Source organism: Ptychodera flava, chromosome 11 (genome assembly GCF_041260155.1).
Source record: "Ptychodera flava strain L36383 chromosome 11, AS_Pfla_20210202, whole genome shotgun sequence".
NCBI classification, from domain to species: domain Eukaryota; kingdom Metazoa; phylum Hemichordata; class Enteropneusta; family Ptychoderidae; genus Ptychodera; species Ptychodera flava.
Window position 1 is genome coordinate 4280701 of NC_091938.1, and position 20376 is coordinate 4301076.

At 35.9% G+C, this 20376-nt stretch overlaps 1 protein-coding gene across 4 annotated transcripts in view; it reads left to right on the forward strand.

Moving 5' to 3' along the window:
- Positions 1–17332, forward strand: part of LOC139143325 (vitamin D3 receptor B-like) — a 91368-nt gene extending 74036 nt beyond the window's left edge. For 2 of the 4 annotated variants that reach the window (XM_070713560.1, XM_070713559.1), the window contains 6 exons: positions 3358–3614; positions 5829–6082; positions 6556–7306; positions 10187–10681; positions 10886–15881; positions 16334–17332. In XM_070713560.1, coding sequence (XP_070569661.1) covers positions 3365–3614; positions 5829–6082; positions 6556–7306; positions 10187–10455 — 1524 coding nt within the window. In that variant the 5' untranslated portion in view covers positions 3358–3364 and the 3' untranslated portion in view covers positions 10456–10681; positions 10886–15881; positions 16334–17332. Of the gene's footprint in view, positions 1–3357; positions 3615–5828; positions 6083–6555; positions 7307–10186; positions 10682–10885; positions 15882–16333 lie in introns of those variants that run through there. The other 2 variants (XM_070713561.1, XM_070713562.1) reach the window with 1 other exon arrangement.
- Positions 17333–20376: the final 3044 nt, after the last annotated feature.

The window sequence follows — 20376 nt, forward strand, 5'->3', positions numbered from 1 at the left end:
AAGATGTACCGTGAATAAACCTACAGTACATTTTAGAGACAGTGCATACATGTTTGTTTTATACATGAATATCCTGCTCACTCGACAGATCAAGTCTTGCTTAGAGAAAGATGTTTTCCGTCTGTAGTATTGGACTTCACATAACTGCAAACATTATTTTTGTCTGATGTTTTTATTTTACATCAGTAATGTCAGTGAAAAGCTAGAGCTGAAATAACTGCTTAGTACAGTGACTTTATTTGAACAGTCCATTCGCAATCAAACTCTGCACCATATCATTTATGCTTGACTGAATCTGCTGAATGTACGATGGAATTAGATTGAAGAAATCTGTGTATTAAGGTTATCATTACAATCAAAATTCCTGTCCTAACCACTAAGTGAAATCCCCTTGAAAATGTTAAATCATGACAGATTCAGTTGTATTACATGCCAATTGGTGAATTTAAATCCCAGTGAAAATTATTTATTTTACAGTAATCCATCAGAGATTTTACAGATACGTCTTCCTTTAGATAGTTGAGATGCATGCAAATTTTGATGGAATCTGTCACATAATATTTATAATGTCATTTTTCTGATTTTTAGTCAAAAAGTCATGTTCTGCAAACTACCCTTCTGACAGCATAAGAATTTGGTATATCTCTTGGGATAACCATGTTCAGATGTCTTCAAATTGTGATGAAATCATGAGTTTTTATTTTTTAGAACATTTCTGCTAATTGGTAAAATGTTATTCAATTAAAATGCATTGGATCATATCTAGTATGTCTGCTAGCTGTTTTGGGAATTAGAAGGAGAAGTAACAAAAGCTTAAGTTGCTCGGCAAATCAACTGTAGAGCCAAAGCTTTAGGTTTACAGCAGTAGCAGTCAAGTGAGAACTGTGGAAAATGTTCATGTTGGGTGATTGAAGAAGAGCTCGGCTGACATCAGTGAGCATGATATTGGCCAATTGGGGTCAGTGTGGATGATCCTTGTTTGAAGATGAAGTGAAGTGTGACAGAGAGAATCCATCTCTCCTTTTGTGGAATTTTACAAGTATACATCCAGGATTAGTTCTGGCATCATGAGATTTCTTAATCGTCTGCTTAACGCTAAGATCATTACAATACAGATACTTCACTTATCCTCTCGGCTTAAATTTTATAAACATTCTGATGCAATGGTACCAGAGGATCAATGCTAGTATTAAAAGCCCTTTAGGAAAATGCAGTCATTCTGCACAACACGCAGGGCTGTTTTATAGAGTTGATGTGACATTTGAAATATATATGAAGTAGGATGAACGCACAGCTGTGTTGGTAATGTGACATTCAGTACTTCTTTGTAAAGGTAACTTCAGTGCCACGGTTTTTATATGATACTGAAATTTGTACACACTATGGAAATGTCAAAGGGAACGTTGAGATCTTATTGTCGAGATATGTTACTGATTACATACATGACTGTTATGCGTCATTTGGCTGTGTCATATACTATAATACTGGCAAATAATGAACTATTGTTTTTCATTGCGGCTATTAAAGGTATACTGTCACCTGTTCCAATTTTGCCACAGTTACCATAGAAAGAGAAAACCTAACCAATCACAGATTTTAAGTGGGTGGCCGCTTTTTAAAAACAGCGCCCTCACATGGGCATTTTTGAATACAATGAACTCCCCTTTGACCATATATGGACATATTTAGATTACAGGTGACTGTATACCTTTAAAGTGGTGATTCTACTTGTGAATTCCTTTTACTAAAGGTAAAGATAATGCAGCTACAATACAGACATTACAAAATTAATATATTGCATTCAAAATTCATGTTATAGGAGGTACTGTATGGCATGGAAATGTTGAATGGGTAGTTTATAAGAAAGACAAGAAATTGTGGGCATCTCTTTTTATGATGTAAATTTATTTTACATGATGGGATTGGCCGGCACAAACCATGTAGGTAGACTAATCCCCTGAGAGCGGAAAAATTCCGCATTGCCAAATTAACGGCTTATGACTCCCCAGAGAGTAAATAAACTACCGATCAAGTAGAACAAAAGATCACAATGTTTATGAATATGACATCACCCGTGATATTTGTAGAGCAATCACCGATTGACTGTCAGTTCACACCTCAAGTAAGGTATCTTTTCATATGGAAATGATTTCGAACCTACAGCGTTGGTGCCGGGGAATCTTGGCATGAAATATTAAAGATACTTAATAAATCACTATTCTTCTTAATTCAGCATAGATATCATAATGCACAGAATTTTTATCTTGCGGAAAATTCCATAAGGATAGTATCAAAGAACAGCTCAACTAGTGTTTCTCTTGAGAGAGACAAGCCTGCAAAGTTACATATGTGTCCCTGCATCACTCGTGTTAGTATGAGGCTCGAAAGTGAAAGAGTTTAAATTTTGCTCAAACTTCCTTCAATGAAATTTTCAACCATTCTTTTACAAAACCAAGAATCGGGGGTCACCATGCAAAGTTCAAAACTAGGGAAAGAAATTACCTAATATTTACTAATATTTGATATTCAAATTGGCCGCCATCGCTGTGCAATTCTCCAATTTGTCAAAACACTGAGATGGTGAATTTTTTCTTATCACCAAGAGCTTTAAAATGAGCCCCCAACAAGCAGTAGACTAGAAAAGCTTTGTAAAAATTTGAGAGTCCAAATATCTGTCCCCAAGGTGCATCCTGTCTTCACAATAATTCTAGGAATGAAAAAGATAGATGAATCCAAAGAAACTGTTGACAACCTAATATGCCATTGTGGCCTGAAGCTTTAATGTTTCACTACATTGCATGGGCACTCAGTTGTGGGGACAAGCATACTTCATGGCACCTGCTATAGTAGCTACCGTGTTTCAGGCAAAGAAGGCAAAAGGGACTGTCGACAGACTACCCTTTAATGCTTGGAAAAAGTAATAAGAAATTCCCAATTTCTTTACATGCTTTCCCACTCTTTACTTAAAACATCACGACTATGACATGATAAATAAATTCATAGTTGTCACAATCATTTGATTTCAAAAACAAGTATGGCACCACACTCCCGGTTTTCACATTAAAAGCATGTGATTTCAGAAATAAGCATATGGCACCACACTCGAGGTTTTTGCAGGACTATCATAACTTTTCCCCATTTCAGTGTATCTACAACACATCCATATTTCAGGATTGGCAAAACTTAGCAGGATGTACTTGTCTTTTGTGAGAGTACCTGTATATATGATTTAAAATATATTATATTTTAGGGGGGCCATATATTCAGTAAAATTGATATTCAGAAAAGTTGGTCTATTATTATGGTGTAATAGAAATTATTATTTGATAGTGTCTTTTTTCATTTTTTTTTTTTCAGTCCAACCATGATGCATGAGGGTATGAAATCAGACTTTACTCAACTCCGATGTTTAGTCTGTAATGACAAAGCAAGTGGATTACATTATGGAGTTGTGTCCTGCGAGAGCTGCAAGAGTTTCTTTGGTCGAAAGATCAAAAGCAAGGCCAAGTTTGTTTGTGAAGAAATGGGTAACTGTGTCATGGATCTATACACGAGGCGGCATTGCCCTGCCTGTCGGCTTCAAAAGTGTCTTAATGTTGGCATGAAACCAGAAAGTAAGTGTTTCTTTGCTCTGATTTTAATTGTAATTTTCAGAGATCTACATATAATGATAATTATATAAATCATAGTTTAACTCAATTTATTGTGATAGAAAACCATTTTCGAATTAATCAAACTAATTGAGGAATTAAGGGATGTCAGTATCTTTGTCTACCGACTAATACACCATAGTCTATTGCCGAGAAGGGATATTTTATGTCTTTTTTATCTTTCACACATTATAGCAGACCATATTGTTTCCAAAACATATCCAGGAGAATAATACATTGAAAATAATATGAATGGATGAAACTAATTTCATGTTATCAAAAACCATCCGGCAGCTACATTCCCAGGGATAATCAGTGGCTATTTGGCCATATACACCTTATCAAGGTTTTCCTGAAGTGAAATTTCACATTGCTATATAACTTCCTTCCAGATGAATGAGTCTACATAAACAGGTATCTTTCCTCTGAGTTTGATATCAAACTTGCAGGAAGAACTCTCAAGATTTTTCAATTTTTTCATAATTTTCTAAAAATATGGTATATCAATCATCGTTTTACACTGATAGTTGCATAAATTATTTCTTGTTGAGTTGTGCAGATTTTTCATTCCATAATCTCGTCTTTCATGATAAAAATATTTAAACAGCTGCTATAAAGGCAACTTTTTATGCGTGTACTGAAAATGTTCAATTGTGTTTGTGTACACACATTTCATATTCTTCAAATCAATGTCAGTACTTGTCTATTAAGTGCTATTTATTCAAAGTTGCCAAATGTCACATTCCTCAAAGGTTACAGTATCTCCACATTTACCAAGTATTATTTCAAATGATACTGGGCACATAATGTATGCCATGCATCAAATTGCAGAATGTGGTTCAACAGGAGACCTGGTTCCAATGATGATAAGGGCCACTTTTTTTTATATTTAAAGAATTTTATTGGGTATTTTCCTTAAAATGTTACAATTCTTTATGCTAGTGTACTAGTTTTTCTCTGTGAATACATCAATTATCATACAAAGAATAATATAGGAGACCACTTTTCCAAGTGCACTGTCATCTTGATAAGGGCCACTTTATACTTAACCTTTGAGCGCCAAAGTCAACTTTTGTTGCCTTTATAAAATGTACCCAATCAAAATTTTGCAGATTTTTGCCAAAATTTTGATGAAAAACTGTAGCCAATGAAATATGATGTCCATTTGGTCCACAATTATCAAAAAAATTACAGAAAAGTTCATAAAAATTGGTAAAATGTTTGCACTAAAATTTTGGTGGGAAAAATTAAAGCACTTAAAGGGTTAAGCAAAAATGTACCCCCTCTCGGCCAATAATGGACTCAAGCATTTTTTTTTGTGATAAACAAAATGTTTATTGACAAAGGAAAAAAACAGTAAAGTAGACAATCAAGCAACTGACAGACAAAGACAAAACTGGGAAAAAGAACAGTAACAAGAGCAAAGTGGTATCCAGAGTCAGCTTTTCATATTTGCTGCAAAAGGTCCGGAAAAGGTGACCACTTTTCATTATGAGTATCAAGCTTATCTTATTGAAGCCAAACTTGTACATTATGGAGTGAAAAGTTTGCTTGAGTCCACTATTGGCCGGGATGGGGTACATTATTGCTATTATTTTATATTTTTGGTGATGCCAGTGAATTTGTAGATGCAGAAAATGTCTTTAGCCACAGTTGTTGGATATTAAGATACATTATCAGCAATAATCTATAGGATGATGTCACAAAATTCACTGGTATTGACAAAGCTGTCATGTAATAATCTTTATAAGTTTGTGGTATCCTGTATCACAAATTTATGATTGTGATATGTCATTTCCACATAACTGAAAAAAGCTGAAATTTGAATTTAATGAAAATTTGATGCACAATTCTTCATACAATTTGTGGCTGCAGACTACAGTTCATTTTGACGGCTGAATTAATAATCAAAACCTCAATCTGCAAAACCTGTTTCTCTGTCATTGAAGTTTATCATTTGCAGTTGTATTAAAAATAACAAAAGTTTTCAGAATGATGGGAGTAGTATATCAACTGTACTAAGATGAAATGATAGTTACTATTGTGTGGCAGTATTTTGGGAAAATTTTCCCAGGAATAGGATACTGTACTTCGGTTCAGTTCAAAGAATTTAGATGGAGTACAATTTTCAAAAACAAACACACATGCTGCATTTATTGTGTGTGTTAACACCTGTAGGAGTGTGGGATGAAAAGAGACTGGAAACAAGGAAGCCATTAGTCAGGAAAGCAAGGAAAAAGAAAGAGCCACCAGCACCGGCACCAGCTCCGGCTCCTGCTCCAATACCGGCGCCACTTCCATCAACATTGAGTGTGGAATCGACTTCTAGTTTTGAAGATTTCAGTCCGGATATGACAGAAGAGCAGAAGGAGTTGATGGAATTAGTGAGACAGGGATTGGAAGTTTCAAGGAAAGTCCACAAGGATCTTATTGTAAGTTTTCCATTTTTGTTGCTTCAGGACGTTTGTAAGTTATCAACTTGATACCAGAGTTGCATATCTGCGACAGCTACTGTAATCACCACAGTTATCGCATGTCATTCCAGTATAGGGATCGAGTCATGGACAAACATTTTATACAAACTTTGTAAATCACTAATGAATGTAAAATATTGATGTGGAAATATTTGGTCAGATAGCAGCAAAATCCAAATACTACTGTACAGTGAATACAGAGATGACATTTTAGGTATTTCCTGCAAAAAAAACCATATATTTATAGAAGCAATTATCATATTACATAATAATATTCTCAGCAGACATACTTGTACTGTGTAGATGTAGTATGAGGAAGCAATTACAGGTTGAGTCACAAGTTTTGGTCAAATGTTCATGGCACAGAGAATGTGGAACTGGAAAACGCAAGATGGTGCTTGACATTTGTTGGTTTATTCTCACTTCAACAGACACAGGAAAAGCTCCAAACCATTGCGAAAACAATCTCGGCCTACTTCAATCCGGCTGGTAACATGCCATCATCGATGCCGAATATGGAAATGCTTGGAAAACAGGAGCAGAAGCCATGTGAATATGGACAGAACTCTTCACCGAACAGTGTGACACTGAACAGTGTGACACCCCCTCGAGTACCCATGATGCCAACGGGCGCTGGAAATTGGAAGAAATCATTCTTGTCCAAAACTGCTAATGGACCTAGGGACAGTGTACCATGGGGACACCATCCCCAATCAGACTCTACCACTCATATTAAGGAGGAAAGACCAGATACTGAACAATACTCATGTCAGTACAGTCAGAAGCCACCTTTCCAAGGAATGAACTCAACACCAGATTTTGTTGACAAATCCCAACTTGTTGTTTTCAACATGGCAACTCTTGGAGTGGTCATAAGACAAACTGTTCAGTTTGCCAAGAGTTTGCCCGGGTTCCGTGACCTGACCTACGAAGACCAGGCGATTCTTATAAAATCCTCTATTTTGGAAGTTTTAATGTTCCGCATGGCGGAGACATACCTACCGGAGAAAAACTGTGTTGTGGATGATATCACTGGCACAGAGTGGAACTTAGACATCATGCTGGAGAGTGGCTTCTCTTCTTCGGCCACTAAGACTCTGAGATTTACGAAAAGTGTACAGGGCTTCAACTTGAACCGGGCGGAAATTGCACTACTTCAAGCTGCGACTCTTCTCTCATCAGGTGCTGGTTTTGTTTTAGTTTTGTAGAGCTGTTTAATCTTGTACCTCTGGATTTTTATTGTTTTCATTTGTTTTTAATTGTTCATTTGAATAATAGTTTGGCCGTATATATTGGAACATGGGGAGGGATGGAAATTGATCTTATTGTAGTACATGCCTCAAAATTGAAAAACTAAGGCTTAATTTGCTCAAACTTTCCATAAGGAAACTTTGAAACGTATTCCCATTTGAAATCAAGAATAAACATCTGGCATCACTGTGCAAAATTTAGGACTTGAGAAACAAATGACATAACATTTACTCATATTTGAAATTCAAAATGGCTGCCATCCCAGTCTTAAACATACGAAAAAATAGAATTTTCAGTTTTCACAAAAATAAGAGTGCAAAAACTTCATCAACCCTATGAGCTTCAATATGAGGCCTCACAAGTTGTATACCAAACAGTACTGTAAAAGTTTGAGTGTCCAAAAATCTTTCCAAAAGGTGAATTCTGCCCCTATGCCAAAAGGCCAAGGATCAAGATTAATGAAAACAAGGATGTCAAAACATGGCAATGCCATGTTCTGACATCCTTGTTTTCTATGTACGGTCAGATTGCGAAACTCGAGAACTACCAAAGTGACGCTGTATATGTTTTTCTAAGCGTGAAAAATGCAAGACAAATATAAAAAAATAACAAATACAACAAACTTGGCACTTTCTCCTGGTGAAGTTAAGAATTTCTGGTAAAAGTTTTATAGCTCTCCTCCATTGAATGACGCATCATTAAATACAAGATTTGTCTAACAATAAAGGTCGTAAAGGTTTAAAGTTCCAAGAATCTAGTGTATCATTAACTATTCAATTGCTGGTTAGGCTTTCTCAGAAAAAAGTAACATGTTTGCACTGAATAATGTTTTATACTAAACCTTCATGATGAGATGAACCCGTATATCAAATATTGCTTGGAAAGATTTCTTCAGAAATATTGCCACCTTCGGATTTCAAATATTTGATCTGCAGCTTTCTTAAGATATTTCATGTCTGCTTACTCTGGATTATGACAATATTACCAATACAGATAGTTTGACGATACCTTAACCAATATTCTAATCTTTATCTCTCAGTATGAACCCAGGTTTTCTTAAAAATACCGACTAGTGTTGGAATGAGTTTGCTTGATGTATGTACAGGTGATGTCTACATCAATAAATTGTGATCAAAATGGGAGCAAGTGTCATTGACACTATTTTAATGACAGCCATATATCAATGTACTGCACCGAAGATGATGGATCTCAGCATAGAGATAGTGCTTAATATAACATAGGAGTGAATTGAAATATGTATGTTTCATTTCCACGACAAATAATGTGTAATTTGCATATTGAAGACATTTTTGAATTTTGCTTATACGTTGTATCTCAAAAATAGCTGCAGCAAATTTGATGAAATTTGCAGGTGACATTAATAATCCCAAAAATACTTTAGACAAATTGAAAAACATTGTACAGTGTCATTTTAGATTTCTCTAACTGCATATTTAACAAAGATTCTCTTCAGAGCAAACTCATGGAAATATATATTGTCAGAGAAAATGAACGATAATTTACATACAACTGCACTCTACATGTACTGAAAATTGGAGCATTTTCAGTTTGCACCTTGCTAAGATTTGTTCAGACTTTGAAGAAATTTTAAGGTTTGCGTTTTTATGATAGAAATGAAAAAAACACTTAAAAGCATTTTGCAGCAATGCTAGATAATGGGACGCATCAGTTCAGTATACTGCAATTTTTGTTTTGTAAAGAAATGACAACTTTAGCACCTTGCATAGAACCATTATGTGATTGCGTCCTCTTAAACCTTTCACCACCATGGTTTGTCCCAACTCCATTGTTTTCTATGGTAAAGTTGGACCTGTACACAGGGAACTGGGGGTGAAAGGGTTAACCTCCCTCAGTTCATTGAATGCTGGAAATTTCCACTGCCCTTATGAATTACTGTACGCTATGATTGCTGGAAAATTCTGGAGAGATCCTGTCCGCGTTAAGAGTATGATCAGTACAGCAAAGTTACCACATTGCAGTATTGAAGTTTCCAAGTCATCATAACATTGAAGTAGTCACAGAGTTAAAGAACATGCAGATCTTTTCATAAACATGAAGATATTATAGTTTTGTTGTTTTTTGCTATCATGGAAATCTGGCTCATAAACTTTATCACTGTCTGTAGCCAGTCTCTGAGTGTCGTTATCTACTTCAGTTTTGACTTCTGTGTGCCTGAGGCATATATCGCATTGCCAGCATCATCAGAATTGCTGTCTGTTACTGCGGTAGATTATTTTTGTAGGTTAGCATGACCGTAGTTAACTTCTTTTCTCACAATTCATGTTATTCATAAATCTACATTTTTATTGATTTGGTTCATGCTAGCTGCAGTATTTCAAGACTAGCTGGATACCTGATTTTATGTACCTTTGCATACATTTTTAAAGGTGAAACTAAGTCACTTTGCCACATGTCTGTGATGGGTTTGTCCTATAGATCATAACTTCATTTACATAAGGAAAGACTTGGTGACAATTAAGTCCCACATGTCATTCCTCAATTGAAACAATCTTCAGAAAGACATAAATCAGTTTTAGGATCAACTGTGCAGAATGTCCGGTAGATGTAGCTTATCAAGAATGAGCTCATTTGCATATAGAGCGAAATGTGGCGAATTGGCCAGTAGGCAATCTCATATCTACTGAATGGCATGAAACTTTGGACAAACATACTGAGGTTTTGTTTTATTGGTAAATCTGATTTTTTGTTTGATAATTACTTTTTGTTGATGTAATACTTACTTGCATGTGATAACTAAATTTTTTTTTTGTCTTTCAACGTTTGTTACAGATCGACCAGAACTGGATAATCCTGAATCTGTGGAAGAGATGCAACACAATATTCTATTGACTCTCCAGGCCAGTACGAAAGTCAACCATCCGGAAGACAAAGTACTCTTTGCTAAAGTAGTCGTCAAGCTTGCCGAGGTCAGAGAACTTGTACAGTGTCATGTAAACGACCTTAATGCATTTAAACTGCCAGATCATGAAAAAATATTCCCACTGATTGCTGAGATTTTCAACATGGATGAAGAACTCATCAGTAATTCCATGCTGTAATAATGAACTTGATGACATACTCTGTACATGCATGTAGTGTTTTTGGAGGGAGAGGGAGGGGGGTTTTAAAGACACAAGCCTTCAATCAGTCTTTGTTTCGGATGGTACTTAAGTAGTATTTGAATGAGAGAAGGATATGCTTTAATGTAGTTGGTGTTTCATGTAGGGTAAAAAGTTTCACTGGGTGTTCATTGTGAAAATATCATGAGTAATCAAATGTCATGCAATAGGCCTAACCCGGAATTCGAATCGACCACGGTACAAACAAAGCCATGTGCGCAAACGCGCATAGACGTACGTGCATTTCCATACGCGTTAGTACCCCTGGGGTTAGTACACATGTGGGTTTGTTTGTACCGGCATCACGTGATTATTTGGGCGTACTGAGTCTGTAGAACGCATCGCGTCCTTTTTATTCCGGAGTAGAAACATTTCCATAGGATTTCTATAAGACAACAGGCTTTACATAAACAATTTTCAAATTCCTATAGAAATCCAGTGAACATCCAAGAAAAGTCCTATGGACTCATGTGGGACTTTGCCAAACATGACTTCTATTGGGATATTTTCAAAGAGTATGTTTCCTAAAAGAATGCATTAGGGAAGTGGCTCATTCATTGTACAGTACTTTGAACGGGATATTTGACTTGCCTGTCTTTATATAGTAGAGGGGGGTCGAGGGAAAGGAGGACAAGAATAGGTAGAGAGGGGATTGAGGAAGAGGAGGGCAAGAATAGAAGAGGAAAAGGAGAGATATTTTGTGTCATTGTACAATAGGCTTATAAGTAATGACCTTAAAGTTCGATCATTAATATGTAAAGGCAAATATTTGTCCTAAAGTTGGACGAGAGTCTTCTAAATTACTCTTACAAGAACAGTGATATGGGTTCTTTGTAACCACCTACGTTCTGATGACATTTAAAAGGATCCAACTACTATCAATGATAAAATAGACAGGTACAAAAAGACAAAACTTAGCCAAATTTCTATTGGAAGCAAATGTCCCATCCATATTGTACACTTCGACAGTATACCACAAGATTTGACCTGTTCACGACATATATGCACGAGCAATAGCGAGTGCATATATGAAGTGATCTGGTGAAAAGCTCGTGGTATACCGTCGAAGTGTGCTTTATTGCTATGATATCATAACAGTATATTGAAAATCTGGTGTGGAACGTCAAAAATACAGATTTTTACTCAAGCTGAGAGCTCACGCGTATTTGCGTCATCAGTATACGGGTATGATATAATTAGGATTATATCATACCCGATTGATAGCGTAAATGCAGCTATCTGACTGGTCGAGACATGAAAAGAACCATGGTATATTGGTGATATACCACTGTTGGTACATGCACAAGCTTTCGGCAAGAGCAAAAATCCACTTGTGACGTTCCACGCCAGAATTTCTATATACTGTTATGATATAATAGCAATAAATCACATCCAGCAACAGTATAGCACTCAGTTTTTACCAGTTTCCTTCATATATGCACTCGCTATCGCTTGTGCATATATGTCGTGAACTGGTCAAAATCTCATGGTATACAGTCGCTGGGTGTGATTTATTGCTTAAAACAAACTATGATGTGATTAGCATTATTACTGCCGCAACAGTATGTGTATGACATCAGCAGTGTTGGCATCTTTGGATAAAGGAACAACTGGTGTTTGAACTCAGATAACATTTCTTCTTGTTTAGTATGGCTATAAATTGATACGCCGTGAGGAATCCTGGTACAGTAATCCGGGAACACTATTACCTTCATCAAAACACTCAGAATAACACTTTTGCCAAGAAATACTCACAACGTCTCAATTCATACATTTTACATCACCAGTGAAAATATTTTGAAATTTTCAGTATTGACCAAGTGTGATAAAACACCAGTTAATATCTAATGAGATACCACTGTCACATACATATACCATAAATATAATGGAAGCGGTTTAAAGCGTGTTTTTAGTCCCTTTTTAAGCAAAATATCATGAATCACTGTTTCTATGGTTACAGCACAATTTTTCAAATAGTAGACTCTCTGTGCATCACAGGGTGACATGGCAAGTGTAATGCAAAGCTGGAGGCTACAAATGAAAGTTTTAAAGAAAAGTTGTCCAAATCTTTCAGTTCTAGGCCGCACCTTGGCTTGAAGAGTCTCTTAATGATTGGAAAGATAATTTGATGTGACATTTCTGGTCATTCAATTTTTGTATCATCTATTGAGTTACATGGCTGTTTACAGTATGGTGGTTATTTGAAATGTTGATAAATGCGAGGTGATTTGATTCAGTTATTTAAATTTTGCAAACGTACTAGGTATCCCCTATTTTTTTCTACTTTCCACATGTATGTTTTGATCCAGCTGGAATTCTTGACCCTTTGAGTGCCAAAGTCTATTTTTGTCCCCTTTTTAAAACAAACCACAGTCAATCTTTCTTAGATGTTTACCATAATTTTGAGAAAAAACTGTAGCCAATGACATTTGATGTCCATTTGGTCTAAAATTATCAAAAAATTACAGAAAAATTCCTAAAAATTGGTAAAATTTTGCACTAAAGTTTTGGCGGGAGAAAATTACAGCGCTCAAAAGGTTAATACTACTAACCTTCCTCAAGGCAAGATTTTCTTTCCCACTGTGATATATCTTCCCAGACATTTCTAGGTAGGAACAATATTTTTATCATCTCAGTGATGGTATAGTTTTTTAAGAGTGAAACTCTATTTGATTTGTTCACTTTACCTTGAAACCAAACTGCAGTCTATATGGATTATAGGGTGTCGCACGTAAACTATTTAGAGGGTAAACTTGACTTTTGAAAGATATGATTCGATTCTGTCAGCACTAATAGCCACATTAATGTGATTGTGGTAATTTTGAAAATCCATTCGTCATGAATGGAAGTACTAAACCACATCTTGAAGATGTCCAGCGTTCTTTGTATTCATTGTTAATTTTTGACTCCAAGGAATGATGCACATCCGTTTGTGTTGCGAATGAAAAACCTGATGTCTTTCTATTGTATCTGCGTAGTATCTGTTTGAAGCACTGCCCATTGAAATGTCGCAAACTGAAACTGCTGCAGGGAAAAGGTAAGATAATGCTTTTCTTGCCGTACGTAGGCAATATTTTTCAGTATCATATTGTCTACTGTAATGTTCCAACTGATTTACATGAAATGTACTTTCAAGGCGGGGGTGTTGTATAAGGATGCCCAATGTCTCCCAATGTACAAATATATGAAATAAATTTTAAAAATCTGGTACTTTTCGTTAGGTTTAGTTTTATGATTGAGACCAACGATACTATATATTCAGATACTCTGTACATCTGTGTTGAAATACTGGTAGTTAAACATCATCTGGTCCCTTTGTTGTTGTGTCGACTGTTGTCAGACTTGAAGGAGGTAACAGATACTGCTCTCCTTCATCCAGATTTTCAGTGGTGACTGTTCTTAATCCTGATAGGCAATTAGCTAGATCACTGTAGATTATCTCTTAAATCCCTGTGTATTCCTGGATCAGTGTTGAGTAGACCCACAATTGCCCTGAAGTGAATTGCGCTGCTTGTATGTAACATAATTAGATTGTTGATTATCTGAAATGTGTGAACCATAATAATTTTTGCAATTATGGTTTTAAAACTATAACATTTTAAGCAATTGGCTTCATGAGTTTGACGATATAAGATATGTATTTTAGAAAATTTTTAGAAAAGAGAGATTTGAAAAATAGCTTCTTTGTGGGTTTAAATTTTCAACGGATAACCCAAAACTGTTGTGTAGATACTTGTAATGCAGTGAATAAGATATTTAAATTATTTGACAAACTACAATGTCAGTGATCTTTCCTTTAGGCCATGGATTATAGGTTTTACATATTTTATTTTCTTAATTAAAGCATTTTAGTTAACAAAATCTTAAAGTTGTTAGCTTATGAGGAATGTTCTTTGTGTTGAAGTAATTGAAATCTTGCTCAGGAAGCTATAAAAAAATCCATCATGGACATGCATAAATGTTAATCCTTATCGCCCACTTTCTTTTGTAGCTTGTGTTCCTCTTGTACACCTCACATTGTATGAGTTAGTTGATATCTCAATGATTGCAGTGTATGTCGATCTGTTGTTTCAGTATTCTCCCAGTAACTTTTCCAGTTTTTATGACATTGAAAACACTTTCCAAGCAAAAAGCAAACTTCTTTGTAGTTTTTCTTGACAGCTGATTTTTATCAAGTATCTGAACTTGAGGTGTTTAAGAGTATGTTACTGATGTTAAACTTTGTCTATGAGCTTTGAAGAATTCTGTGAGATAATTTTATCAAAATATTTATTGCAGTATCAATCGTAACTACAACAGTACCTCAACTCTTCCTAAAAAAGAAGAGTAGAAAAAAAAAGACTAAAATTTCTGCAGCGTCTTTGTAATGTTTCTGTAGAAATCTATTGAGCAGAGATATTCTATCTCTTTAAAACTTAGAGAGCATTGAGTAGAGTTAATGGCGCTTGTGAATATTAATGAACACAAACCGTCGGAAATGGGGTTTTCCTAGGGGGCTCTAAGTATATACTCTATGCCTTACCTTAATACTTACAACCCCCTAGGTCACTATCAAATTATTCACCATGAAACCCTGTCTGTGTTCACTAATCTTCACTCCAGCACAAGAATTTTACTAGCTTTATGTTTTACTAGTCCCAGGTCAAGAATAGTCAAATTCTTGTGAATTCAGTCATTGCATGATCAGTCTGTCAATCAAACGTAAAATGCGACAAAGTATATGACACATAAAATGTGTCCAGTAACAGATAAAGAGACTGGAGGTAATCTCAATATAGTGTCAAACAAATGTAATGTCACTTTTCTTTGCTATGGCCATTAGCAATTTTTAACCAAAGTTTGTGATTTATTTTAATTATTTGGTGAATGCATAATATGTCTTTCTTAGAATTGTATTCATTGTATAAATACAGCTTCCTTTGGCAGAAAGTAATCTAAGTCTTTGGGTTAAGGCATTGCCGAAATTCTTCATCAAATATGTGTGGGACTGTTGCAATGAAATTAGCTTTGCTTGTTAGCTTCATTCTGCTGCAACTTTGGATTCCTGAAATTGGGAAGCTGTACGAGTCTGATATGATAACAGTTGTGATCGATGCAGAAGTTGAGTTTCAAATTTAACATGATCTCTCATTGGTTGCAAACCAACAGTGTTGAAAGTTGTCGTAGCGAAACCTTCCTTGACATTGTTTGGTTGCCCTTTAACCTTTTGCACCCTGACCCCCTGGTGACCTATTGCATCATACAGACATTTTTTTCCAAGCCGGGTTCAAAGGGTTAACCGATTCACCCCCATTCCCTGTAAACAGGTCCATAATCACCATTGATAACAATGGATCTGGACTAAACCATGGTGGTTAAAGGTTAAAGCCGCACTTTTCAATCCCTGGTTCTCGCATTAGTGGAGTTCTCCTCCCAGTCAAACACTTGGCCAGTACAATGTTTGATTTCTATAACATTAATTACACAAACTGATCTCAACCTTTTGTCACATTTTGCTAATCCTGCAAACAGAGTTTATGCAAGCTTTTGATTGACGGTCGGTTCAACTTGCCAACGGTCATTGATTCCTCACCAAAACGCTCGAATTTCCTACAAAATTGTCTTCCAGTCGCGCTAGACTTTGAATATAACCACAGAGTTCGATCGGCAGCAACTTCGCGCTGACCGCTGGCAGTCTGTCTGCATTATTACGACCGGGGAAAACTAAAAAGTGGCATTTTCTGGAGCGTGAGCCCGCGTGTTGCCTGTTTGGTGTCCACTTACACAGTGAACGCCGCCATACCTTGGCGGCCTTTTAAAGGGAGGCTCCGCCTTTAAGGTTAACGCAGCAAAAAAAGCATGGCCCATGGGGCTCAGCAGAAATCTTGAAAAGTTTTGAGTGAGCAGCTTTCTCACCATTTGCATCAATGGTGTCATGACATTTCACTTCTCAAGGATAACAATGACAACTCAATATTGTGGAACACCTATGGTAGCTCTTTCACATCCTGAAGAGACAATGATACATTGTGTTTCCAAGCCTCAAGGAAACAAGCTTTTTCCAGGGGCCACAAACTTTCAATAAAAAACAGATTTTTTTGTCTGAAATAGCAAGATTTCTTGGATCTGAGACACTAACAGCATAGATATTTAGAAAATATTATGAAGTCAAACTTCTTGAAATTATTTGTGTATAGATTCAGCTTTACTCATATGAATGTATCGTTATCAATAGAGGTTTTGATCATGCCATGTACAAATGAATCCTAATAACATTAGGTGTGAATGCTATCATTAATCAAAGACAGAAATTATCAGGGCATGCATTGTTGGTTTTTCTTTATCATTTTCCATCTGAAAATCCACAAGAATAAATCAGTCAGGGCAAATCTAAACATACCGTAATCAACAGATTCCTTTTGCTAACAAATTAATTATCCTCTCTTTATGCTAATAACAGTATCTTGCATCCTTCATCATATTACAGTGAAGATGATTCATTAAAGAAGCTCATAAACATGACATGTTAGGCACATCAGAATGCACAATCAACCTGATATTTTTTCAGTGACTGAATTAATAATGTAATAAAGCTTAAGGGGTCATTGTGTATCACATGACCTACTGCATCCAATCAATACCTCAGTTTATAATCAAGATTAAGAAAAGACAACCCAGATGGGTGTTGAAAACTTCACATCTTTTTTGAACATGTTGTGCATTTGTAAATAATTGCTGCACAAAATGTGAAGTGTATATGTACTATATAGCTGATCAATGTATATGGCTAGAGGATTTAAATATTTTTAGGGTTTATTAAAATTTGTCATTAAAGCCATTACCAATCTGTGTTTATTGTTGATACATACATACATACATACATACATACATACATACATACATACATACATGTGTGTGTGTGTATTGGGTATTCAATCCAATATCTTATGAGTGTATATCTGAGCTTCAATACTTTTCTGTGTGATTATCCCTCTATGATTAACTGCCACAAACATGTACATATTATTTGTTGTCAAGCAACAAGATCATATCAAGCACGGTTGAAAAATATCAAACACTATTGACATCATAATCATAATTGTCACTTTCTTTTATTCTTGAGAATGTAACTTTGATCAAATGAATTCTACATTTTACAGTAACCATAGGAACCATAGCAAATACATTGTATCTCTATTTCTTGAGAGTTGTGGAGGGGCAGCAGCTGATGCAATGATCCATGTATCTTAACATCTAATTTCTGATTAATCTAATCTCTGAATGATTCATGCATCTTTAGTCTGCTTTACCTTCATAGAGGAGTAATAGACACTGAAATTTGTCCGAGTGATGAAAGAAATATTTAAAAAAAAACAGTTTAACACTTCAAATTTCGATTGTTGGTTCCCATTGATAGTTGATTTCCTTATGAGGACAAAACGTAGAAGTCCCTCCCACATGTCTGCAAGTTATGAAGTGATCAAATCATGCTAAAAAATATCTCAATAACCTATTTTTAAGGTTTGATTATAACTTTGGTTCATATTTGACAGCACATCTGTTCGTAAGCAGCAGATAAAAACTTACTTTCATATAGAAGAGCAAACGTAAATCACACTTCTCTTTGTGGATTTTTTAGAAATGAAATCTTGTAAGTCTGACTAAAGGGTTTGAAAAATCACAGATCTTCGGGAAAATTTAAATGTTTTATTTCAACGATGGAAATAGCGCCATCATTTACAGCCGAGCTCTATTTCTCGGTCATGTGAGGTTATGACCGGAGAGTCACCTCTCGGATATTTAGGTCGCCTAGCCTAGCCTGTGCGCACGCGTCTGCCGCCCCTCCAGTTAGGGTATTGGATTTTATCTCACTCATGAGCTTATGTGGTGACGCCGTATAGCGCCATCTATCGTTTCCAAAATTTAGGTCGGAGGGAACGACCGAAACTATTAAAACAAGTTTCTTTTGCGCTTACGCGACAATCATAAACGACCCTTTGCTAGATGATGTTTTGATAAATTACGAAGCCTTGGTTTACGCTGGAACACGGAGATTCTATCTCCGTGTATAGAGTAAAATGTATTGCATATATATTCACTTGCAATTTGTAGAGCTTTCATTATCGAACTCAATTTATAACGCGCATCGATCGCAATCGAATCGATACTGCTAAGAAAGATCATCTAATGGTTTTGTTGACTTTCTTTGGCCCAACTTTTACATAAGAAATGTGCACGTGCTGGTCCGCCTACTATGATTACACGTGCATTGCCATCGATTTTGTTGAAACTAATTTTTACAGAAACGTCATTCGTCCTCTGTAATTTTAATATATCATATTTATACAAGAACAGTACGATATGATAACGCAATTGGAGAAAGAAAATACTGAAATACCAGTATATGTACATGTCTTTAGTTTAAAAACACACACAATATTAAGTTAATTTTTAGCCCCAATAATTTGCACCATAAAATGTCTATAATTTGAGCGACTTTCGAAAACCAATCTGTACGTCTCGCTCGTAGATGTCTTCATCAATGAACCTTTGGTCTTGAAAAGTACCCGTTTGAAGTTTGATAAAAGCGACAATGCGATTTCCGAAACAAGGCTTCCCTCCTAAAAGCACTGCAAAACGTCCAGATTATCTTTCATCATAAGAATTTACTGTATTGCAATTAATGCACTCATGACAGGGACATTACGGGTACATATGTGAGCCTAGATATCTTTTCAGTATTTTATTGGTTGATAACTTTGAAGTAGATAACGTTAGTGTGTCCTAGATTGGATCACATACCCCTCTGGCGCTGTCACGTTTCATCGTTTCAGTGTAAAGCTGACATTTTGACAGACTCGGCGCACTACTGTATACCGCCTCTTTGCTTGTTGCCAGAGTAAAGAAGAGCAACTTTTCTTTCTCGCAGCTGTGCCCTCAACGGTCCGACAGGGTGAGGCCTCGATTCCCACCAAGGGAGCGTTCAGTTATTATGCCTTGGGCGCACCGGCAAAATGAATGGGTCATCTGAATATAGAAAAGAGCAAAACGGGTTTTACCCTTTTTCACATAGCATGATTCTCAAAAATGTCCATTAATCAGAAAGCATTGTTTCGGTGCGCAAAAATATTTCTTGGAAATATAGGTGATTCTCTATTTGTTTTGATACCATGGTCTTACACATGTATTTCTACGTCTTGCAACATCTTCTCTTGGCAAGATCGCAATTGCTTGTCTTACCATGGTTTGTACAAGCAGTAAGCTTATGGCAAATACTTTGGCTGAAGTGTGGCAAACCAAAAGTTACAGTTACATGGTAAACAAGTTTATTTAGAAGTGCGTATGTAAGTTTTAGGCCGTATTTCATTATTCTGTTAGACAGTTGGACTATTGATCTACTGATGATGCCTAGCATTTTGGAATATGCAAACAGGAGAATATAAATGATAAATATATTTGACTTTGATATTCATTGTCTATTAGCGTGCTTTTCATTTTTCTATTAGTATTTATATTAATATGTAATGTATTGGGAATATATGAAGATATATTTGTTAATGTAATGTAATTCTGAGTACTAAAATATTGGTATAGTACGGTATTGGAAAGTATCGATGTGCTGTGGCCAGAGTACCCCCCTCCCCCCCAAAAAATCACACACACTGGAGCAAACTCATGCACTCTTATAGTATATAGTACGGCCTCGAGCAAGATACTTTCAATTCTTAGAACAAACTGGAAACTATAAAACACTAAAGGTGACATATCACAGCAAGAGATATACTCTGGTGAAGATGTTACTGATACTGCAATCAATAAAATTGGCAGCAGTGAAGTTGCTTTTTAAAGGATATCTTGGACAAACTACACTGTTTAAAATAG